Source organism: Peromyscus californicus, unplaced genomic scaffold, assembly GCF_007827085.1.
Source record: "Peromyscus californicus insignis strain IS unplaced genomic scaffold, ASM782708v3 Scaffold_15__1_contigs__length_86483966, whole genome shotgun sequence".
NCBI classification, from domain to species: Eukaryota; Metazoa; Chordata; class Mammalia; order Rodentia; family Cricetidae; genus Peromyscus; species Peromyscus californicus.
The window spans coordinates 61058672-61083860 of NW_026294447.1; the positions used below are offsets into that span (position 1 = coordinate 61058672).

At 48.9% G+C, this 25189-nt stretch overlaps 1 protein-coding gene across 3 annotated transcripts in view; it reads left to right on the top strand.

The window, feature by feature from the left end:
- LOC128110977 (cytochrome c oxidase assembly factor 8) overlaps positions 1–25189 on the top strand; it is a 35118-nt gene that overhangs the window by 8270 nt on the left and 1659 nt on the right. Inside the window, exons 2-6 of one of the 3 annotated variants that reach the window (XR_008218435.1) lie at positions 6573–6770; positions 8711–8774; positions 17875–17965; positions 18509–18671; positions 19455–21960. Coding sequence is in view for 1 of the 3 variants with exons in the window: in XM_052739078.1 (XP_052595038.1) it covers positions 6573–6770; positions 8711–8774; positions 17875–17965; positions 18509–18611 (456 nt within the window). In the remaining 2 variants the exon portion in view is untranslated. Of the gene's footprint in view, positions 1–6572; positions 6771–8710; positions 8775–17874; positions 17966–18508; positions 18851–19454; positions 21961–25189 lie in introns of those variants that run through there. The other 2 variants (XR_008218436.1, XM_052739078.1) reach the window with 2 other exon arrangements.

The window sequence follows — 25189 nt, forward strand, 5'->3', positions numbered from 1 at the left end:
CCTGAATTTAGCCTTTAGTTAATTCATTTCCCCATTGGTCACTTCCCTTTGGGGTTGCAAATGATAATTAATGGTTATTGCCCCTCTATGTGTATCAGAAACTAAGGGGGTCCAGCCCCTTGATAGTCCCCTCCCAGGGTCCGGGAAGAATCTACAACCAGCTGATGATTAATCTTTGATGAGAAGAAATGAATCTATGTACACGAAACTCCTTAGTCCATATACTTTATTATTCTGTGTCAGTTACAAGCTTATAGTCTGCTCTCATATTTAGCTCATTTCTAGCCTGATTTCTCTCTACACTTGTCTGCGGTCCCCTCTAGGTTCTATCTTTTTTTTTTTGGTTTTTTGAGACAGGGTTTCTCTGTGTAGCTTTGCGCCTTTTCCTGGATCTCACTCTGTAGATCAGGCTGGCCTCGAACTCACAAAGATCCACCTGCCTCTGCCTCCCGAGTGCTGGGATTAAAGGCGTGCGCCACCACCGCCCGGCTAGGTTCTAGCTTAATTCCTTCATCTAGTTCTGCCCCTTCTAGGTTCTCATCCATCTAGTTCTTTCCCCTATCAGCTCCTCTCCCATCTCCTTCTCTTTCATCTGGCTCTTCCTCATCTTCCATCTAGTTCCTTCTAGCCCTTCAATCTAGTTCTTCCCCATCTCAGTTTGTTCCTTTCAAGTTCTTACCCATCTAGTTCTTCCATTCTCTTTTCTCTTCTCCCCCCTGTGCCCTGGAAGTCCCGGTATATAAAGGGAGTGTAGCTAGAGTTTTCCTGACTGGCCCATAGTCAGGGCAAATCTCTGTCACCTGCCAGTCCCACAGCCACTCAGAACCAACCAAGTAAACACAGAGACTTATATTGCTTACAAACTGTATGGCCGTGGCAGGCTTCTTGCTAACTGTTCTTACAGCTTAAATTAATCCATTTCTATTAATCTATACCTTGCCACGTGGCTCGTGGCTTACCGGCATCTTCACATGCTGTTTGTCATCATGGTGGCTGGCAGTGTCTCTGACTCAGCCTTCCACTTCCCAGCTTTATTCTCCTCCTTGTCCCGCCTATACTTCCTGCCTGGCCACTGGCCAATCAGTGATTTATTTATTGACCAATCAGCAACACATTTGACATACAGACCATCCTACAGCAAGGGAGGGTCCAAGCTAAATTGTGTAAAGCTATTACTTAATGTCCACCTCTCCTATCTGGTGTCTCCTTGTGGAATTTACCTTAAGTCAGGAGACTTGCCTGTGGGCTAACGTTGTTAGTCCTCAGAAGTTGGGCGCCCCCCTGGGTGATGTCTCCTTGTGGAATTTAAGTCAGGAGACTTGCAGGTGGGCTGTTATCATCCGGAAGTTGGGCACCCACCTGGGTGGTGTTTCCTGTAGTCCTTGAAAGTGGCTAAGGGAGATAGTCTGATTCCAGAGAAAGCCTTTCCTGAGGCTGTTCTCCAAATTCCTGGAATGTATATGTCCAGAGAGTAATCAGTCCACACTGTTAGCCCTTCTTAGGGAAAAGTCAATTGGGAAAACTATGAAGGCACATATGATTTTCATAACAGAAGACAAGCTGATATATAACAAGCCACATAACACCAAAAACTCCTTGGAATTTGGCTTCCTCTGGAGGAATTCCCTGATCCCTCCAGGTAGTGACTTTGCTATAACCAGCTGAGTTCTTATGATATATTCCTGCCGCCTGCAGCATATGTGATTCTTATCACCCCTCCATTTGACCCTGGAAGCCTGGTTTTGCACTGTTAAGGGAATACTCCTTGTAAGTGTATATATACCAGGACTCCCAGGGCAGGTGAAGGACAGAGAAGAGAAAAGAGATGGGAAGAACAAGATGGGTAAGAACTTGAGAGGAACAAACTGAGATGGGGAAGAACTAGATTGAAGGGCTAGAAGAGAGGACTAGAGGAACGAGATGGAAGATGAGGAAGAGCCAGATGAGAGAGGAGATGGGAGAGGAGCTGATAGGGGAAAGAACTAGATGGATGAGAACCTAGAAGGGGCAGAAGTAGATGAACCTAGAGGGGACAACACATAAATGTATGGAGAAATTGGGCAAGAAAGGAGCTTAAAATGAGAGCAGAGTATAAGCTTATAGAGAGAGTAGTGACAGAATAATAAAGTGTATGGACTAAGGAATTTCGTGTACATAGATTCATTTCTTCAAAGATTAATTATCAGCTGGTTGTAGATTCTTCCCGGACCCTGGGAGGGAACTGTTGAGGGGCTGGACCCCCATAGTCACCAATATTCTGCCTCATCCAAAATTGCTATGTGTGGTGGAGTGGTCTATATGAGTTAACCTGGCCTGGGGAGATGGCTCAATGGTGAAGTGCTTGTTGCAGAAGCCTGGGGTCCAAGTTCTGATCCCTAGAGTCCATGTAAAATTTAAGTGTGACTGCTTGTCTGTAATCCCAGCACGTGGGAAGCAGAAATGATCCCTGGAGTAAGCTGGCTCACCAGAATAGCCGAAACTGAGCTTCAAGTCCAGTGAGAGACCCCGCTTTAGTATGCAAGGTGGAGAGCAATAAGAGAAGACACCCAGCCGGGCGGTGGTGGCGCACGCCTTTCATCCCAGCACTCGGGAGGCAGAGCCAGGCGGATCTCTGTGAGTTCGAGGCCAGCCTGGTCTCCAAAGCGAGTTCCAGGAAAGGCGCAAAGCTACACAGAGAAACCCTGTCTCGAAAAACCAAGAAAAAAAAAAAAAAAAACCAAAAAAAAAAAAAGAGAAGACACCCAGTGCCAACCTTGGGCCACTGCATGACAGTGCACAAATGTGTACCCACATGCACACACACACACACACACACACACACACACACACACGAAGAAAGGGGAAAGTCAGCCTTTGGAATGCTAGGGAGATGGCTTAATTGGCCTTGTGTGTGCCACACAAGCAGGAAGTCTCAGGTTTGCACCCATGTGAAAACCCAGTATACCTATAATCCTGGTGGTGGGTGGGGACATGGAGACAGGCAGATCCATGAAGCTTGTTGGCTGGCCAGCCAACTTATCCCGTTTGATGAGTTTCGGGTGCAGTGAGAGGCCCCATTTCCATAATAAAGGAGATGGAAATGCCCAAGGAGGACGCCTGAGGCAGACTTGTGACTGCCAGTGTTGATAGAATCTCATCCAAAATGGCACATGTGGTCTATGGGAGTTAAGCCTGGGCTGGGGAGATCACTCAGTGGCTTAGGCATGGGTGCTCACACCTCCAACTGTACATAGCCACACAAACAAGTACACAATATGGCACAAAGGTAAGCCATTGGGGGCTAGGACTGGGGCTCACTGAAAGAGTGTTTGCCTTGAATGGGTAAGGTCCAGAGTTTGATACCAGCACCATTAAAACAAATAATAAAGAAAACTATGTATTATGGTTAGCCAGGTGGCTCGGTGGTTAAGAGTACTAGCTGCTCTTACAGAGGACCCAGGTTTCAATTCTCAGCACCTATATAGCTGCTCACAACCACCTATAACTCCATTTCCAAAGGATCTGACACTGTCTTCTGGCCTCTACAGGTATTAGGCATACATGCTGGTAAAATACCTTACACATAAAAATAAACTTAAAAAATTAAAATGTTTTTATTTTGGATTAGGTGTTGTGTGTGTGCGCAAGTATGAGCATATGTATAAACAGTGCAGGTACCTACAGAGGCCAGAGGAATCAGATCTACCTGGAGCTGGAGTACTAGGAACTGAATGTGGGTTCTGTGTAGGAGCACCAAGTGCTGTTAACCACTTGACCATCTCTAGCCTCACTGCAGGGTTTTCAAAGAAAGCATTTAGGAGAGATTACTTTGGCTGTGGTCTGGAGTAGTATGGGCGGAGGTGCAGAATGTCAAAGGTGAGGGCGGTGTGGACAAACTGGTCCCCATGGTAATGGTATTTACTTAAAGGAATAAGTAGGCATCTGCCTCAGCCTCCCAAGGGTTGGAGTCACAGACATGCACTATGCCCAGTGCCCAGATCATTCCTGTTTTGTTTTCTATTAAAAATATATAGCGCCGGGCAGTGGTGGCACATGCTTTTAAACCCAGCACTCAGGAGGCAGAGCCAGGATCTCAGTGAGTTCTAGGCCAGCCTGGTCTACAGAGCGAAATCTAGGATAGGCACCAAAACTACACAGAGAAACCCTGTCTTGAAAACAACAGCAACAAAAAATATGTAGCAAAACTCTTGCATGAGTCTGGTTTCAATCTTTATGACTACAACAATTAATAAATAAATAGGAAAAGCTTCAGAGGGCTGGGGATGTGGCTCCTTGTGGCAGAGTGCTTGCCCAGCATGTGTGAAACACTGCTGAGCTCTATCCTCATCTTTCCTGACTTGATTTTGAACTTGCAGGAAGAGTCTTTGTTTTAAGAAGATTGATATTGGGGCTGGAGTGCTGGCTCAGAGGTTAGGAGCACTGGTTGCTCTTCCAGAGGACCTGGGTTCAGTTCCCAGCACCCACATGGTAGCTCTCAACTCTCTGTAACTCTAGTTCCAGGGGATCCAACACCATCACACAAGTATATACATACAGGAAAAACAATGATGTCCATAAAATAAAAATAGATAAAAGAAAGATGATTGATATTATAATAACATATAAATTAGACCTAACAAGCACATAATTGCTGTTTTTTAAAAAAGATTTTGAAGGACTTATTTTTGTTTTTGCACATCTGAATGTTTGGTTGGAGCCTCCAGCTCCCCCCTGCACAGTTCAGAAAGTCCCATTTCTCTGTCGTCTGTCTCTCTCTCCCCCCTCTCCAAACCCCCTCCACACAGAGAATCTCTGAACAAAGGGAAGGCACCAAAAAGCCCAGTTCTGCATTCTTGGGGGCTCCTACTGCTTCCTCTCCTGGAGTTGCCAGCAGCTCAAATCCGTCTAAATGCTCAGTTCTTGGGGACAAACCCAGCTTGTGGTGGGCACGTCATCACCCCTCACCTACCGCTTATAAAATCTCCCTGCTATAGTTTGGGGGCAAGACTTCTCTGGCCTCTGGAGAACCCACCTGGAAGTTGCTTTGCTCAATATACCTGTTATACTTTTCCTTTCGGCTTGATCCGGCTTCCTGCACTGGTGGAGAAACTTATTTGGGGGTGGGGGAGCAGAGGAAACCCTGTTAGTGAGTAAATATATGTGACGTGTGTGCATGTCCCTGAGTCCTGAAGAGGGCGTCTGGCTCCCTTGGAGCTGGAGTTACAGATGATTGTGAACCACAGAATGAGGTTGCAGGGTCACCTGAAAGAGCAGCACATACTTTTCATCACTGAGCCGTCTCTCCAGCTGCCATTTAGCTCTTGACAGGGTCTTACTGTGTAGCCCTGAGTAATCTGAAACTCACTATGCAGGTCAGACTCGCATGTCTGTCTGCCTCCGCCTCCTCAGTGCTTCAGAGATTTTTTTTTTTTCATTATTTTTTTTTTTTTTCAAGACAGGGTTTCTCTTGTAGTTTTGGTGCCTGTCCTGGAACTCACTCTGTAGACCAGGCTGGCCTTGAACTCACAGAGATCCACCTGGCTCTGCCTCCCGAGTGCTGGGATTAAAAGCATGTGCCACCATCGCCTGGCCATTTTTTGTTTTTTTTTTTTGTTTGTTGTTTGTTTGTTTGAGACAGCATTTGTCTGTGTAGCCCTGGCTATCCTAGAACTCACTCTGTAGACCAGGCTGATCTAGAACTCTGAGATCATCGTACCTCTGCCTCCTGAGTGTTGGGATTAAAGGCGTGGGCCACCACCACTTGACCTTAGTAGTTATCTTCAGAAGACCAAAGTACACATACACGCCTACACACATAAGTTTTTCTTTTGTTTTTTTTTTTTTTTTTTTTTTTTTTTGGTTTTTCGAGACAGGGTTTCTCTGTGTAGCTTTGCGCCTTTCCTGGAACTCACTTGGTAGTCCAGGCTGGCCTCGAACTCACAGAGATCCGCCTGGCTCTGCCTCCCGAGTGCTGGGATTAAAGGCGTGCGCCACCACCGCCCGGCTTTTCTTTTGTTTTTTTTAGATGTACTGGGGGTAGAACCAAGAGCCTTGGAAGTGCTAGGCAAACCCTTTTACTACTGAACTACATACTTGGTCCTTTTATTACACTTATAATTTTGAAACAGTGCTTACTGAATTGTCCAGGCTAGCTTCAAACTATGATCCTGCTTCAGCTTCCTAGCTGGAGTTACAGGCCAGCCTCCTAGGCCTGGCCTCCTTCTCTGTCAGAATGTAGAACTGTTTTAGCATCGTTTGGTGAACAGTATAATGATGTTAATATTTATTAAGCCAGGTGTGGTAGTGTCTGCCTGTAATACCAGCACTTGGGAGGCTAGCTGAGGGAAAGGACTGTGAGTCTAGCCTGGACTACATAGTTAGATGCTGTCTGAAGAAACCAAAAAGGAAAACAAAACAATTAGTACTATAGCTCTTAGTTTGCAAAGTGATTGGGTACTTTGTGGTATAAATATAAATCCGCAGTATAAATCCACAGAGTAAGCTAACTAGGGTCTTGAATAAATGAAGGCTGCTAATCTTATAACACCAGGGTTGGCTTCAGTTGCATGTTAATCCCATGTGTTTCATTGAAGGTCTCAAGATTCTGCCCTCCAAGACAGTCTTGCCATGATTGGATAGGACCCCCAGATAAATATTCAAACCTTCGTCCGGTTCATTTTCATATTCCTGAAAACGAGTCCCCCTTGGAACAAAGGCTTAGAGAATTGAGACAAGAAACACAAGAATGGAACCAGCAGTTCTGGGCGAACCAGAATTTGAGTTTTAACAAGGTAAGTGTGGGATTTAGGTCCATGAAGAACAACACCCTCACCACTTGGGGGTGCTAAATCCCCAGCGTTTGTGTTGCTACTGTTCTGTTTGTTTTGATGCACTCCTTTAATCTCAGCACCTGGGAGTCAAAGGCAAGAGGATCTCTAGTTCAAGACCAGCCTGGTCTTCGTAGTGAGCTCTAGACTAGCCTGAGCTACATAGTGAGACCTTGTCTCTAAATAAATAAAATAAAAATCTTTTGTTTTAAGCCATTGTGTAACTGTATGGAAGACACCTTGCCGAGTCATAAGTCACAGAGTTTGAGGCTTTCTGGGAAGAGAAGTAGCAAGGGGCCAGGACTGACTCCTGTCCTGAATGGTATTCCTGTTCATGAGAAGTCACTGTCATAGGTTGTCACTTATGAGAGCTCATGATTTTATTTATTTGTTTTTATTTTTTAGACAGAGTTTCTCTGTGCAGCCCTGGCTGTCCTGGAACTCTCTGTAGACCAGGCTGGCCTCAAACTCACAGAGATCTGCCTGCCTCTGCCTCCTGAGGGCTGGGATTAAAGGCACACACCATCACTGCCTGGTGAGAGTTCAAGATTTTTAGTGACTTGCTCATAAGCTGCCTGAGAAACAAGTGTAAATATCCTAATGGAGAAGGAAATATAAATGGATTCTTTGTTGTATTCTGTGGCTACAACTTCCCAAATGCATTGAACATCTTGTTTTCAAGTCCTCTTTCAAGCTGGGCATGGTGGCGGCACACACCTGCTATCTCAGCACTCTGGATCGTGAATTCAAGGCTGGTCTCTACTACACATCAGGTTTGAATCCATCCTGGGTTATGTGAAAGTTTCCAGTGCCAGCAAGAAACTTTAACCAGATTGGGTGGCTTAAAACAAGCTCTAGCCGGGCGGTGGTGGCGCACGCCTTTAATCCCAATACTCGGGAGGCAGAGCCAGGCGGATCTCTGTGAGTTCGAGGCCAGCCTGGACTACCAAGTGAGTCCCAGGAAAGGAGCAAAGCTACACAGAGAAACCCTGTCTCGAAAAACCAAAAAAAAAAAAAAAAAAGAAGAAGAAGAAAGAAAAAAACAAGCTCTAACGGCAGCTGGAGAGATGGCTCAGAAGTTAGAGCACTGGCCGATCATCTAGAGGACCATTTTCAGTTCCCAGCACCCACTTGGCAGCTCACAACTGTAACTTGTTCCAGGGGGTCCAGTGCCCTTTTTGGCTTCCTCAGGCACTGTGTGTGCATACAGACACATACATACATAAAATAAATCTTTTTTTTTTTTTAAAGTGGGCTTTGAGCTGTGATGTTCCTCAGGAAATCTACCACAAATTTCTCAGTATTGTGCTCTAGCTGAGAGAAGCAGGAAGCTAGAGAAGACATTCTCTCTTTCTCCTTTTGTTTTTGGTATGGGATTAAACCTAGGGCTTTGCACTAGGCAGGTGCTCTTCTAGTGAGCTACAATTCCAACCTGCTTTAATTTTTGCCTTGGGCTGGAGTCATGTTAAGTTGCCCAGGGTGCTTCATACTTTCATACTCCTGCCTCAGCCTCCCGAGTAGCTGGGTTACAGGTATGCACCACCGTTCCTGCTAAGAAGAGAGTTGTTTGCTGAGTTTTAATTTCTTTTTTCCAAGACAGGATTTCTGTGTGTTGTTTTGGTGCCTGTCTTGGATCTTGCTCTGTAGACCAGGCTGGCCTGGAACTCACAGATATCCACCTGCCTCTGCCTCCTGAGTGCTGGGATTAAAGGCCTGTGCCACTGCTGCCTGGCTAATTTTTTTTCTTATTGATGTTTTGAGACAGGGTCTCATGTAGGCATGGTGGGCTCAGTCTTGTAGCTGAGGATGACCTTGACCTGATCCCCTTGTCTCTAGTCCTCAAGTTCAGGGAGTTCAGGCATGTACTAAACGCCTGGCTAAGAGTTCTGATGGTCATCTTTCAGGAAAAAGAAGAATTCATTTGCTCAAGACTGCAAGCTAAAGGCTCAGTCCTGCGAACCAAGTCAGGTTAGTACGTTTGTGCTGTGTTACTGTTGAAAGAAAGGTTGTTGAATGAAGGGGCATAATAGGTTTCTCTGCCTGTGCAGTAAGCCAGATCAACTCAAACTGAAAAAGTATGACAACAGGTTTATTTGAGCAAAGCACCTCCTGGGTGAATTCTCCAGTCCCAGAGATTGAGGCCGGAGAAGCCACGCGCCTGAACTAAAGCAGGGACATTATATAGTTTGTAGACAAGGGGTGATGACATATCTGCTGCAAGCTGGGTTTGTGCCCGAGTATAATCAAAAGCTAAATGCTTTAGGTGGGGATTTGAGTGTCTGGCAACTTCAGGTAGCCCCCAAGAATGCAGTACTGGGCTTTTTGGTGCCTTCCCTTTGTTCAGAGATTCTCTGTGTGGGTGGGGTTTGGAGAGAGACAGGAGTGGGGCTTTCTGGATCATGCAGAGGTGAGCTGAAGGTTCCAACTAACGGGGAAGCAGAGGGCAGACAGCCTCTGTGTCCTTTACTTGCTGTCTTACTCGCCTTTGGAAACTTACTTTCCTGTGTATATGTGTACCTATGTGTACCATCAGGCTTCCCACCAGCTCCCGGCTCCCTCTTCTCTCTTCTTCCTTCAGGTGATGTCACAGCCTCTCAGAGTTTAGGTCTTCCTTTCTCATTTCATTTTCTTTCTTCTGTATGGTGCTGGGAATGGAAGCCAGGGCCTTGAGCATTGTAGGTAAGCACTCGGCCATTGGACTGCACAGCCTTTGTCTTTCTGATGAGCGACTTCAGAGGAAGGTCATGAGGCCTCTGAATCTCCCAACCCTCCCATCTTCCCAGCTCTTCCTGGATTCCTGAGTCCGTTCTCACGCCCGACAGCAGAGCTGTCTCATAGCCTTCCTCGAGTCAGGCCGTGGAGCTGTGTTCCCCAGCACTTTTGCTTCCCTGTTTTGTAACAGTTGTTGAAGTTCAGACCCCTGTTAATTCTCTCTCCACTGCAGCTTTTCAGTTTTCCCCAACTTCTGATCTTTTTTATTTGTTTGCTTTGTTTTTTGAGGCAGGGTCTCACTTTGTAGCTTCTCTGACTGGCCTGGAACTCATTCTGTAGACCAGGCTGGCCTTGTGTGGAAGTCCAGCTCTTACCTTTTGAAGGTTCTTAGGTGGAGGAGAGAGGAATTAAGAAAATATCAGAATGAGTGACCTAGACGACAAGAAGAAAAACACAGGATAGCTTCGGGAGGGCCTGGGTCAATACCCAACTGCCACTTTGTTTATTCAGAAGGACTTTTTATAACAATGCCAAGGGGCGGGGCAAAAGACCTCCCCTTGCAAAATCAAAGCACACCATACAGCCAAGTGTAGACCCTTCTAAACACCTGGTAACGACTCCCGTGACCAAGTCATCTTCTTATGCAGCCCTGCTGGGTAAAGCAAGCCCAGATTCTCTGACCCTGAGTAAGTTCTCACTAGATATCCTCTGTGGGCTCCCACCGCCTGAACTCACAGAGATCTGCCTGTGTCTGCCTCCTGAGCTCTGGGATTAAAGGTATACAACACCACACCCAGCCCCAGCCAGCTTCCAGTCTTTAAAACAGAAGCTAGCATACTTTTCTCTGTAAAGGGCCTTTGTGGTTACCTGGGTATCTGTTGGCACTATTCAGCATGCTGTAAAGAATACACACAGAGCCGGGCGGTGGTGACGGTGCATGCCTTTAATCCCAGCACTCTGGAGGCAGAGCCAGGTGGATCTCTGTGAGTTCGAGGCCAGCCCGGGCTACCAAGTGAGTTCCAGGAAAGGCGCAAAGCTACACTAAGAAACCCTGTCTCAAAAAACCAAAAAAAAACCCAAAAAAAAAACCACAGAGAGAACTTGGGTTAATTTACAAAAAATAGATTTGACCTCTAAATGTTCTTTGTCAACCCCTGCTTTAAGCCTGTTCTTTGCACTGTAACTAGACTATTCTACCCAAAATGCATACCCATACCCCCTTTGTGGGCTGCTGTTGTAGTTGTTGAGACAGTGTCTCACTATGTAGCTTTGATTAGCCTTCAATTCAGAGATCTGAAGTGCTGGGATTAAAGTGGCTATCACGCCTAGCCCTCACCACAGGCTTTTGGCCTCTGTGGCCACAGAACAGCTCCACTACCTCACATCTTGGTCTTTGTCCATCTCCTAGGATGGGAAAATAGACCACAGGCTGATGGATTTGCTTGTTTGCTTTTTGTTTGGTTGGTTTTTGGTTTTTTGAGACAAAGTCTCACTATGTAGCTGGGGCTGGCCTTGAATTCATGATAGTCTTTCAGTCCCAGCCTCTCCAGCACCGAAATTAAAAAGGGTTGCCACCATACCTGGATTGCCATTTCTTTTGCTTAAAATAGCGTTGGCCAGCCAGGTGGTGGTAGTGCACATCTTTAGATTATTATTATTATTTTTAATACAGGGTTTCTCTGTAGTTTTGGTGCCTTTCCTGGCTCTTGCTCTGTAGACCAGGCTGGCCTTGAACTCACAGAGATCCTCCTGCCAGCCTGGTCTACAGAGTGAGATCCAGGACAGCCAGGGCTACACAGAGAAACCCTGTCTCTAAAACCAACCAACAGCAACAACAAAAATGAAAATAGCCTTGGCCGTCTTCTCTTAGTGTCGAAGCCTTAACGACATTCCATACTGTTTGTTAAGCAGACGCCTACTGTCAGAGTATTCTGATGAACAGTTCAAAACCACTAACCTCCAAAGCCAAGTCTATCATTGGGTTAAAAGGGCCATCACCCTCTGCTAATCCCTAGCCTGTCCTGGTTCCCCAGAGGAAAAGCTGAGGGGTAGTGGTTGGAATGCTAGCCCCCACTTTTATTGCTCTGTGCTGACAACTGGTGTCTTAGTGGGTCAGCAAAAGAAGAGGGTGCTGCATCCTAACACTGAGTGTGGGAGTGAGTGGTGGGCCAGTTTGTCCTGATTGAGTGCCAGGCACTGTGCTGAGTCCTTCGCATGTATCAACCACAAAGACCAAATACTGTGTGATGAACCTGAGGCTTAACTGCGGGTGACTACCCAGCCTGAGACCACACAGTGAGAAAGGAGGCTAGGTTCTGCTCAAGGCAGTCAGATCTGAGGACCTTGCTGATCTCAGCAGTTCTCAGTTCAGCCTCGTGTGTGTGTGTGTGTGTGTGCGTGTGTGTGGTGTGTGTGTGTGTGTGTGTGTGTGTGTTCTCCCTCCCCCCCCAACACTCACACTTATGTGGTAAAGGGGTGTCTGTGGTCTACCAGATGGTGGTATCAGGTCAGCTTATACTGTGGTATTGCATTAGCGATCGGCCATTCTTCTAACAGGAGAATTGCTTTGACTCTTGTGAACATGACAATCTTATTAGTGACTCTGCTGTGTACTGAAAGAATGGTCTTAAGTAACATTTGTAATTAATTTGGCAATGGAAAAGGACAGACTGTATGTGGAAAGGGACAGCACAGAATCACCACCCTGGCAATATTCAGAGTCACGTGGAGCGTATATGATCCCAGTTGGGTGGGAGCAACATGGTTAATTAGGTGTTTCTGGAAACTGCTGAGCATGGATGTCAAGTTGCTCACCACAATGACAGCTCTGGGGAGATTCACGTCAGCTAGCTGGATACAGCCGCTCTATAATGTATACGTACTTAAAGACACCATGTTCTGTCAGGTGAAACAAGAGTTACCAGCTGCAGCAGTTGAAATGGGGGGAGCACAGTAGGAAAGACAACTCAGCTGTCCAGAGCACACTTAGGCTGAGAAATGCTTAGCACACGGGCTCTCTAGAGGCTCCCCGGAGCGGAAGGGAAAGGAGGTTTTCTAGTAAGTTACATTGGAAAAATGAACTGCTTTTGACATAAAAGAAGAAAAAAACTAGGTTTATTCCTCTTAGAATACACATTCCAAATAATGTTTTAAAGTATTGGGTATCAGTTTCTGATAGACTTCAGAGCTAAATTCAGCATTTCTAGTGATAGAAAGTCAAGTTGAGCCAGACAGTGGTGGCACATGCTTTTAATCTCAGCACTTGGGAAAGGCAGGCAAATGTCTGTGAACTCGAGGCCAGCCTGGTTTCAGGACATTCAGGATTGCACAGAGAAACCCTGTTTTGAAAAACAAACAAACAAACAAAAAATCATGGAGCTGGAGAGATAGCTCAGTGGTTAAGAGCACTGGCTGCTCTTTCAGGGGACCTGGGTTCAATTCCCAGCACCCACATGACAGCTCGCAACTGCCTGTAACTCCAGTTCCAGGGTTTCTGACACCCTCACACAGATAGATGTACATGCAGGCAAAACACCAGGAAACATAAAGTAAAAATAAATTGTATATATTAAAAAAAAAAAAGACTCAGTTTTTCAATGGATGGGACCTAGGTCCCAGAGTTCCCGTGGAAAGCACACAGCAGTGATCCAGGGGCCTCCTACTCATCTCCACATCCTAAAGATTATACCATCTGCATCTGAGGACACAGACATTTTAGACCCAAACATCAGCAGCATGGGGACTGAAAGCATCTGACCAGCTGGGGCCCTGTTGTGGGGACTTCCCAGCAGGCGCTGACTGAGCAGGCTCGGTGGATGTTGAGGACCTGGGCATCCTAGGACTCCTTCCTAAAACTCCTCTCCTGAGCTGTCTTGCTCTTTTGCTTGGTGTACTCTGGCCTTCTGCCTCCCTGTTTATTCTTCTGTCCAGTGATGCCAAACCCCAGGGCCAGCTTTCAGCCATGTTGGGCCTTGGATCAGCAGACAGAGATGGGATTGTGTTGAATGAGCCTGGCTGCTGCCATGGAAACGGGATGGAGGAGGCCCAGAGGGGTGGCCAGACAAAGGGGTCAGTGTCCAGGAAACACACACAGTTCACCATGAATGGCAGATGGGTGGTGTTTGTAGCCAAGATGACATGGGCCACTGGGATTTTTAAACAGACTGCAACAAATTTGCCTTAATAAGAACACCTATGGACAAGTGACTGAGTGTGCAAAGAGGGAGCTGCTAGCTGTAAACAAATAGTGCTTCCAAGCATGGGGAGGCAGTCTGTGCTTTCTGAATTCATAGGGAAGTGTTCACTCAGGCCTGGTAGAGTTGCTTTGGTGGCTGGTGGCAGCCTGAAGTCCCTAGCCCTTTTCTAGGATCTAGTGTACCCATTATGACATAAAAGAAGCAAGCAAGCAGTAACCACGAGCCATCTCTAAGAAGTCCTTATGGGACAAACAGTGAGTTCAGCAAGTGTTCCTAACAGGCTTTCTTTAATTGCAAAGTGGGGATGTCTAGATGCCCAGTGATTGCAGACTAGGTAGACAGCTGGCCACCTGCTGGCTGAATGTTCTGCCAATTCTGCTGCTGTGTGGGAAAGTCACCGACTGACTCCAAGTGCAGGAAGCAGAAGCCCCTGATTTCAGTTGTTGACAGTGGTCAGGGAAGGGTTCCCCCCCTTTCCTTGACTGCACAAGTGTTGGTGCATTCAGAAAGAGGGAGCCATGGAGACAGACCACTCTGTCAGATGGCGTTTGTGAGACACCCACACATTTTCAGCAATGATGCAAGGAGTTGATTTTTTTCCTTCTCCACACCTCCATTATGGCTCTCTTCCTCCTCCCCCTCCCTTCCTGTTCCCAACCCTTCTCTTTACCCTTCTTCCGGCTCCAGTGTTCTTTATGTTCAATAACAAGAGGCAGAGATGGCGGGGGTGGAGCAGAAATGACTTGGCAAGTATTGATGGGGTTCCTGCTGTCTGATCACTGGCCTGAGGTGTTGGGGTGAGGTGACCCTAGGTCTGAGAGCCCCTGGGGGAAGCATCAGGTGTGGGCAGCTCTGCCCGCCTCCACCCTGCAGTTGACTCTTCCCCGTGCATACTGAATGCAGTAATGACAAGCCCACCTAGATCCCCTCACCTCTCCACTACTGCCAAGCCTCGGAGACACCTGTGAGAGCTGTGCTGTGGTGATCCGCTGAGATGGGGAAAGGACGAAGGGAGAACACAGTTCGCATCTGCATGGCCCACGGGAGAGCCTGTCCCTCCAGTGAAGCAGCTTGTGCTGCTGTTGCTAGGGGAACAGCTTTCCTGTTTTGACAGTCCCTCTCCCTGTGAAAGGCCCAGAGATGCTGCTGGAGGAGAGGGCACACCCTTCTCTAAGATCAGCTAAGACTGCCACCCCGAAAGTGTCTCTGCACTGGGCTTCATCCTGGTGCCCTCCAGTCTGGTCCTCCTTTTCCCAGCTGCCTGTGTCTATCCTTTGAGACCAGCTTAGGTATCACCTTCCCTGGAACCTTTGGTCTCCCTTCCCTCTCAGGAGACAGGTACTCTCCACTTGATGTGAGTAACGTCTGTCTTCACAGAGGCATGCCACTGGCCACTGGGAGAGGGTGGGTGGAGCAGGACTTTGATCCTGCCCTTGGGAGCTAACAAGCCCACAGAGCAGGGTCAGCATGCAGGTGGGTGTGCTGTGGACACAGCGTATGGACCCTGGGAGAAAACTAGCAGGAAGTTAGGGAGGGGGTGGGCTCCTGTCAGTGTGCATGTTTGTGTGTGTGGGGGGGTGTGGCGGGATGTTCTCAGAAGAGTCCTTTAGGTGGAGGGTACAGCAGAAAGGCGGAGCCAGAAACAAGCAGTGTGAATAGAGTTCTGTGTGGTCAGCACGTGGGTACCACAGCTGAGCTCACGAGGGCTTGACCCGTCCTCTGTGTGTTAGCACACATACCATTGCCTGCGTCGTGCAGTACACAGGCCCAGAAGATGACAGGTCATCCGCACCTGCCTGGTAAGAGGCAGGCTGTGCTTGAACACAGAAGTGCGGCTGAGGAGAAGTGCCGTCTTGAGAGCTGTCCTCAGCGTAGGGCTGTCCAGGCAGGGGTGGGCCTGGAGGAGGGTGCCCTTGGTTCTCTCATGCTGTGACGACTGTGTGCGTTTCTGTCAGTGTTCACTTCCCCCTTTCGGGATCCCCACCTCACTGTCAGACGTGTTCTCCGCTGGACGTGTGGCACCCCTCCCGAAGAGTGTGGCCTTTGCCAGATGCCTCCAGGCCCTTCTGGAGCTGCTTTTTCCCCTGTTTTTTTTAAGACAGCGTTTCTCTAGATCAAGCTGGCCCAGAACTCACAGAGATCCTCCTGCCTCTGCCTCCTGAGTGTTGGGATTAAAGGCGTGTGCCACTACTGCTCATCCTTCATTTTGTTTTTTTGATCCAGAATGACCTTGATTTTATGATTTTCTTGCCTCCATCTCTGGTTTATGTGACTCTGGGGCTCAGACCCAAGGCTTCGGGTAAGCACTCTGCCAGCTGAGCCAATCCCAGTCTTAATTTTACTTTTCTTTCTTCCTTTTTTTTTTTTTTAATATTACAAAATAAACGACAGCAGTGAAAACTGGGTTGGAGAAATGGCTCAGCAGTTAAGAGCACTAGCTGCTCTCATGGAGGACCTGGACTCCATTCTCAGCACCCACATGGAGACTTACAACCAGCTGTAACTCTATTTGCAGGGGCCCAGGACCCTTCTTCTGGTTTCTGTGGGCATCAGGTGTACAAGTGATACACAAACATACAGTGCAGGCAAAACATCCATACACATAAAATAAGCAATAGGAAGTAACTGGGGTGATGGCTTCGGTGGTTAAGTTCTTACTCTTCTAGTAGAGTCTTGTGGGCCGCAAGACTATATTATAGGGATTCGGCTATGTATTAAAGCTATACCTAGAAATTTCAAGGCAGTTTTCTAGTGGGAAGCCATTTATCATGGAATATTTGGTGTTATTCAGCTTTAATATTCAGCTGCTCCTCGTTATGAATTTCTTGTGCTCATAATTCCCATAGAACATGTATGTGTGAGCATCCTGCTTGGGCCAGTACTTGGATAAGGTCACGTAGGCAAGGTCTTCTGCCTCTGAGCTCCCTGCTTCCTTTTTAGCATTTGAATTGGGTATCTGCCTTTTGCAAATATCCAAAAGGGGATTCATCCAAAGGTAGGGCCAGCTCCAAACAAAGCACTGAAGGACAAGCAAGGATCAGAATAGCTACCAGACCACCTGTTAGGCACCTAAAGTCCCTGAACTAAGGTAAAACTTCAAGGCAACCTGGCTCCTAGATGCATAGCTTTGCTTCTTGTGCAGAGGAAGCTCAGACCATCCCCTTCCTTCAGGCCTAGTGGCTCTCCAGAGCAACTGACTGAAAACAAAGGAGGTTTTTGCAGATCCAGATGGAGTGAAGAGTGAGGCGGAATTCCTGGTGGCAGAGAGTCGGTGGTGAGGAGAACAAGACAGTTTCTCTGGAGAGGGCAGACAGAACCGCATGGACAGAGAGAAGAGAGGAAGTCAGAGATTCTGTAGAGGGTGAGGCAGATCTCTTGTAGAGTTTTCTCAGAGCCAGGAGTAAGGAGCAAGGAGAGAAAGATGCAGGATGAAGGAACAGAGGACGAAGATGAGGTCAAAAGCATAGGAGCTTATAAAACTATGAGGACAGGAAAAGTGGGCACAGAGAGGAGCTGAGTGTGAGGATGGAGCTGAAGCTGTATAGACAGAACTTTGTCATAGAGGAATAAAGTAAACGAACAAAGAGCTTGCTGTCATTCATTCCCATACCATTGTTAGTGTCTCTCCTGGGCCCCCTGGGAAGAAAATTAAGAGACTGGACCTCAAAATTTCTGAAAGTAGAGGACTCAGTTTGGCTCCCAGCAGCATGTCACGTGACTCACAGCTGCCTGTGACTCTAGCCCAGGGCCTCTGACAACTACTGGCTTGTGCAGATACTCTGCCTACCCACTGTGCACAGACCTACAAATAGATACACACATATGCATAATTTAAAAAATAAAATAGAATCTTGTTCTTTTACTTTTGTGGGGGCGGGGGGGGGGGGCAGCGGCCAGGGGTTGCATGTGCCATAGTATGCCTGAGGAGGTCAGAGGACAATGGCGGCAGTTTTCTCCTTTTACCTTCTGGGTCCCAGGAATCAACCTAGGTCTTTAGACTTGGCAGCAAGTGCCTTTACCCAATGAGCCATGTCACAGGTAACCAAGGCTGACCTCAAACTTCTGACACTTCAACCTCTACCTGGGGCCTGGGTTATAAATGTGCGCCACCACAAGCAGTTTCTCCTCGAGTCTTACGTTAAGTTGTAATTTATTTCCAGGTCAAAGAGCAGCATTGGATGCAGAGGAAATGGCTGACTTTTATAAGGAGTTTCTGAGTAAGAATTTTCAGAAGCACATGTGTTATAACCGGTAAGTGTTTGCATCTTCCCTGAAGTTTAGTTAGCATATCCACATTTGCTTATTTTCTTACCTTATTTAAAGCTTTGATGTTTTCAGTAGAGGTGGAGGTCACATGATTTTGTGATCTTCACTTTTTGCCATTTTAGCTATACTTGTCAGCCTCTGTTGGTGCATGGCACCTACTGTCCACCCGGCCTTAGGTCAGTAAGGAGGTCCTGAAGACTTCTTAAGTGTCTTTCCTTGGAGGTCATGGTCAGTCAGGATGTTGCCTGTGTGGAAACAAGGAGGTCAGCAGGAAGCTGCCAGGCTGTGTTTCATGGTTACCTCTCCACAGAGTCTTATCTAAATGTTGCTGGGTTCAGAGAGGATCTTATGAATCCTTTAGTAAAGGCCAGAGGAAGATTAGAGCCCTCCATACATAGGGAAACTGGCTGTATATGTGTATGGTCAGCTGGGGGAGGTCAGGAGTCAGGTGACCATACCTCCAGGGGGAGCTGCTGTTTGATCAGGCGCTGTCCCTGTGGTTGACTGGGGTGCTCTCTTTCCCTGTAGAGACTGGTACAAGCGTAATTTTACCATCACGTTCTTCATGGGGAAAGTGGCGCTGGAGAGGATGTGGAGCAAACTGAGACAGAAGCAGAAGACGAGCAGTTAGGAGCCCGCCTGGGTCTGCCCTGCCAGCACCCAGCTTCCATTTATGAGGGCCCTGGAAGCTGTAAGTGAGCACAAGTCCCACAGCTTGGCCCGTCCGTGTTCAGGACTTCCCTGACTCTGCATCCCCAGCTGGTTTATTCTTGACGAGATATACTGTATATTTGTTGACTGTGTCTTGAATTATACCAGTTCAGAATATGGCAGTGTCAAAATATGAATAAAGTTTCACTGAAACAATTAGACCAGTGCAAGTTAGGAGTGACCTTCAGCTGGTTGTGGTGGTGGGGGGAGCCATGGATCTGAGCCCCGACACAGTAAAGTCAAACCCAGCAGATGCAGCGTCTTTGTGTGAAAGACTGCTGATCACAGGGTGATGTCATCATTTTATTTTTATTTTATTTTTTAATGTATACAGTGTTCTGTCTGCATGTATGCCTGCAGGCCAGAAGAGGGCACCAGAACTCATTAGGGATGGTTGGGAGGCACCATGTGGTTGCTGAGAATTGAACTCAGTGCTCCTAACCACTGAGCCACCTCTCCAGCCCTGATGTCATCATTTTAGAGTGAGGTAACCCCTCAGCTTCCAAAGACACTGCATAACAGCCATCATCACCATAGTTAGAGAGAACATGGAAACGTGGTGATTGTGGGCTGATGTGATGTCTCCCATTGAATAGCTCCCAGAGCTCAGATGCTGAAGACTTAGTTCCCAGCTGACAGCACTGCGGGAGGTGGTGGGACCTGTTGGAGCCTAGCTGGAGGTAGTAGGTCAAAGGACATCCCCTCAGGGGGGCTAGGAGGAGTCCAGCCCCTTCTTTCTCTCTCTCTTCTTGGCTACCACAAGGTAAACAGCCTCTGCCACATGCTCCTTGACGTGAGGTGGCCCTTCCCCAGCAACGCAAAGCCCGTGGCCAAGTGACCTGAACTGTGAGACCGTTCCCTTTCCTCCTCTACGTTAATGTCTCCAGGAGTTTGTCAGCAGCAAGAAGCTAATGCTGTCGTCCTGTGTGCTGCTACTGATGGGCCTTGAAACCCTGTGCAGACCCCACACCACCAGTGCTTTGACCGTTTGCCCCAGAACTGTCGCTCTGAAACGGGGGTATCGCCATTGTTGGACGGATGGCCCCTCAGTGGGTGGTGCGGTGACCAGTCCAAGTGGGTACGCCGTGTGAGGGCGGCACCGTCCTCCGGGCTCGGGAAGCCAGCTGCTTGTTCAGGAAGAGAAACTAAAGCAGGCTTGAGTCAGGTAGGCAGGTAGCTTAGAGCCTTTGGAAGCAGATTCCCAGGCCCTACATCCAGGCCAGGGCTGTGCCACGCGCCCAAGCATCACGTCAGCAGCTCCCTCTGGAGAAACCGCTGCCTTCATGCAGATGGCGGCCCTTGTCAGGTCCTCACCTGGTCCTAACTACAAGCACAGGACTCAGCAAGAGGTGACAGGGACATGAGACTCATTACCCCAGCATCTCAGGTTGAAGGCCAAAGCTACCATCCCCTCCTCCTTTTAATAGTTGTTTGTTAGTGTGTGTGTGTGTGTGTGTGTGGTGAATGAGTGTGTGGTGAAAGTGTATGTGTGTGGTGAGTGTGCGGTGAGAATGTGTGTGTGTGTGGTGTGACTGTGGTGTGTGTGAGTGTGTGTGTGTGGTGTGACTGTGGTGTGTGTGAGTGTGTGTGTGTGGTGAGTGTATGTGTGGTGAGAGTGTGTGTGTGTATAGTGTATGTGTGAGTATGCATGTGTGAGTGTGTGTGGGTGTGTGTGGTGTGTGTTTGTGTGTGTGTGGTGAGAGTGTATGTGTGTGTGTGAGTGTGTGTGTGTGGTGAGAGTGTATGTGTGTGTGTGAGTGTGTGTGTGTGGTGAGAGTGTGTGTGTGTATGTGTGTGTGTGGTGAGAGTGTATGTGTGTGTGTGTGAGTGTGTGGTGTGTGTGTGTGAGTGTGTGTGGTGAGTGTGTGTGTGGTGAGAGTGTGTGTGTGAGTGTGTGTGGTGAGAGTGTATGTGTGTGTGTGTGTGTGTGTGTGTGGTGAGTGTGTGTGTGTGTGGTGAGAGTGTATGTGTGTGTGTGTGTGTGTGGTGAGTGTGTGTGTGTGTGGTGAGAGTATATGTGTGTGTGTGGTGAGAGTGTGTGTGTGTGTGTGTGTGTGTGTGTGTGTGTGTGTGTTTAACCAAACAGCTCTCAGTTGCTCTCCCGAGATTGAGCTCTGGTTAGCAGGTTGTGGTGAGAACCTCCACCTGCTGAGGAGCCGACACCCTGGACTGAGGGCCGCTGCTGTCTGAAGAGTGGCCTCACGTGAGCCAGACAGCAAGCCTAAGCTAATCCGTTACCACGGCCGGCAGATGGCCTCTCTCCTCTGCATTGGACCTTGTGGTGGCGGTAGCATGAAGCTTAGAAGCAGCCCCTTTCACAGAGGACCAAGGCTGTCGGGAAGGCATCGCTCAGCCTTGACCTTGGGATCTGACCCAGAACAGGGAGCAGACCCTTGAGGTGTGTGTGTGACAGTCACTCTGGTCTCACTCTTCACTTTCCTGTCACGGTGGTGTGCGCTCCCTGCAGTGCCCTGTCCTCCCCCGTGGGGTGTGAACCCGTGAAAGCCTGAGCGGGAAGAAATCGTTTTTGTCAGATGTTCTCACAGTTATGTAAGAGGAGCAGACGCGAACACGTGCTCTTCCTCAGGCCGAGGCCCGGCTGGCTTTGTGAGGAAAGTTGTTAGTCCAAGAACCGTGGAGCAGGAGTTTGTGCGAAGGGTACACACTAGTGCCCCTGTGGTGGTCTCCTGAGATTGTCCTGGTGTGGGCCATGAGACAAGTTCAGCTTGATCCTAGAAGTGCACTGAGTGCATGACAAGAAACGCTACACAGTTGGGTGGTGGCGCACGCCTTTAATCCCAGCACTCGGGAGGTAGAGCTAGCAGATCTCTGTGAGTTTGAGGGCAGCCTGGACTACCAAGTGAGTTCCAAGGACAGCCAGAGCTATTATACAGAGAAATCCTGTCTCAAAAAACCAAATAAATAAATAAATAATAAAATAAAATAATAATAATAAAACAAAAAAAATAGAAAGAAAGAAACTTAGGGTCTGGCCTCAAACTCACAGAGATCCTCCTGCCTCTGCCTCCTGAGTGCTGGGATTAAAGGCGTGCGCCACCACCGCTCGGCTAGAGAGTGTATCAAATGTAGACCAGGCCGGCCTCTAACTCACAGAAGTCCTTCTGTCTCTGCCTCCTGAGATCACAAATACTTGCAAAATAAATTGTAATTGCAGTTATTTTGACTATAAAATTTGTTTTGTTTTTTAAAAGTCATACCAAGGTGAGTCTCTTGCATAGCCACATTCTAATAAAGTATTACTGTAGAGATTTTTTTGTTTAGGGTGGTCTTTTAAAAGTTCTAATTTATTTTGTGTGTGTGTGTTTGATGTGGGAGGGTGCAGGCATTACGTCATGGCCTTAGTGTGACGGTCAGAGGACAACTTTCACAAGTTGCTTCTTTCTTGTTGAGGCTGGGTTCCTCTTGTTTCTGCGACTGCACCACACACACCGTACGTACACACACACACACACACACACACCGTACACACACCGTACGTACACACACACACACACCGTACACACACACACACACACACACACACACACACCGTACACACACACACACACACCGTACACACACCGTACGTACACACACACACACACACACACACCGTACACACACACACACACCGTACACACACCGTACGTACACACACACACACCGTACACACACACCGTACACACACACACACACACCGTACACACACCGTACACACACACACACACACACCGTACACACACACACACCGTACACACACACACACCGTACACACACACACATACACACACACACACACACACCCCACCTCCCCAGCTGATTCTCATGTTTCTGTCTTCCATCTTGCTGTAGGAGTAAAGGGTTACGGATGCATACCACTTCATCCAGTGGCAAGGTACGTTACCTGCCGGGTCATGTCCCCAGGCTGAAGCATTAGCTTTTTGAAACAAAGTCTTTCTGTGTAGCTCTGGTGGGTCTCCAGCTTAATATGTAGCCCAGACTGTCCTTCTTATGTCTCACCTGTCACCTCTGACTCCAGAATGCTGGGATTGTAGGCTTCTACCCCCAGCTTGTGGACTTTTACATGGCTATGACATAAAGGCTGTCTCAGCAACATGCTTAATAATGATTTCCCTACAAAACACTTCCTTAATAAATCTCAATTTTTATTTTTTTTTATATATTTAGATTGTGTGGTAGCCTTAGAAAGTCTCAGAAGGGGGCTGGAGATGGCTCACTGGTTAAGAACACGGGCTGCTCTTCCAGAGGACCTGGGTTCAATTCCCAGCACTCACATCATCACTCACAACCATCTCTAACTCTGATTATGGGGATCTGAAGCCCTCTTCTGACCTGTGAGGGTACCAGGCACACACGGTGCACAGATGCACATGCAGGGGAGACACTTACATACTTAAACCAACAGCAGTCTCAAAACATAGCAGTGACTCCTCTGTGTGGGTTGTACTTCAAGACACTGCCCTTCATCTGCTCCCGGTCTCCCAGGAGGGGACTGCTGTGGTCCTCAGAAACACAGGAGCCCAGGAGGGGACTGCTGTGGTCCTCAGAAACACAGGAGCCCAGAGGGGACTGGTGTGGTCCTCGGAAACACAGGAGCCCAGAGGGGGACTGCTGTGGTCCTCGGAAACACAGGAGCCCAGGAGGGGACTGCTGTGGTCCTCGGAAACACAGGAGCCCAGGAGGGGACTGCTGTGGTCCTCGGAAACACAGGAGCCCAGAGGGGACTGCTGTGGTCCTCAGAAACACAGGAGCCCAGGAGGGGACTGGTGTGGTCCTCGGAAACACAGGAGCCCAGGAGGGGACTGCTGTGGTCCTCGGAAACACAGGAGCCCAGGAGGGGACTGGTGTGGTCCTCAGAAACACAGGAGCCCAGGAGGGGACTGCTGTGGTCCTCAGAAACACAGGAGCCCAGGAGGGGACTGCTGTGGTCCTCAGAAACACAGGAGCCCAGAGGGGGACTGCTGTGGTCCTCGGAAACACAGGAGCCCAGGAGGGGACTGCTGTGGTCCTCGGAAACACAGGAGCCCAGGAGGGGACTGCTGTGGTCCTCGGAAACACAGGAGCCCAGGAGGGGACTGCTGTGGTCCTCAGAAACACAGGAGCCCAGGAGGGGACTGGTGTGGTCCTCGGAAACACAGGAGCCCAGGAGGGGACTGGTGTGGTCCTCGGAAACACAGGAGCCCAGGAGGGGACTGGTGTGGTCCTCGGAAACACAGGAGCCCAGAGGGGGACTGGTGTGGTCCTCGGAAACACAGGAGCCCAGAGGGGGACTGGTGTGGTCCTCGGAAACACAGGAGCCCAGAGGGGGACTGGTGTGGTCCTCAGAAACACAGGAGCCCAGGAGGGGACTGCTGTGGTCCTCAGAAACACAGGAGCCCAGGAGGGGACTGGTGTGGTCCTCGGAAACACAGGAGCCCAGAGGGGGACTGGTGTGGTCCTCGGAAACACAGGAGCCCAGAGGGGGACTGGTGTGGTCCTCGGAAACACAGGAGCCCAGGAGGGGACTGCTGTGGTCCTCAGAAACACAGGAGCCCAGGAGGGGACTGCTGTGGTCCTCAGAAACACAGGAGCCCAGGAGGGGACTGCTGTGGTCCTCAGAAACACAGGAGCCCAGAGGGGGACTGCTGTGGTCCTCGGAAACACAGGAGCCCAGGAGGGGACTGGTGTGGTCCTCGGAAACACAGGAGCCCAGGAGGGGACTGCTGTGGTCCTCGGAAACACAGGAGCCCAGGAGGGGACTGCTGTGGTCCTCGGAAACACAGGAGCCCAGGAGGGGACTGGTGTGGTCCTCGGAAACACAGGAGCCCAGGAGGGGACTGGTGTGGTCCTCGGAAACACAGGAGCCCAGGAGGGGACTGGTGTGGTCCTCGGAAACACAGGAGCCCAGAGGGGGACTGGTGTGGTCCTCGGAAACACAGGAGCCCAGAGGGGGACTGGTGTGGTCCTCGGAAACACAGGAGCCCAGAGGGGGACTGGTGTGGTCCTCAGAAACACAGGAGCCCAGGAGGGGACTGCTGTGGTCCTCAGAAACACAGGAGCCCGCTGGCTTCCATTAAGTCATAACAGGAACTGGTCACAGGCCTTTAATTAATACTGGTGCTATGCAGGAAGCCTGGTTCTGCCTCTAGGCCTCAGAGCATTTGACCAGAACAGTACACAGGCTGCAGAGCCTCGGGTGGCCTCAGGGTGGCTCTAGGCTCTTCCAGAATGCAGAAACTTCAGTGACTAATAGTGATGTCTTCCAAAAAGACCTCTGCAGGCTGGAAGGGCTGAGGCTGGAGGATTTTAGGCAGCTGTCTGTGGAGTGACAGGTCTCTGGCATGCCCTTCAGGGACACTCCTAGTCCTATGACCGGATGCAGAGAAGCCTTGCACCAAGGATTTTCTCATTGTTCTGAACCTTAGCCCTTTGTCCCTGAGGCCAAGCCACGTCTTCCCACCGCCCTGAAAGCCAAGACCCGTGTGAGAAGGGACTGGT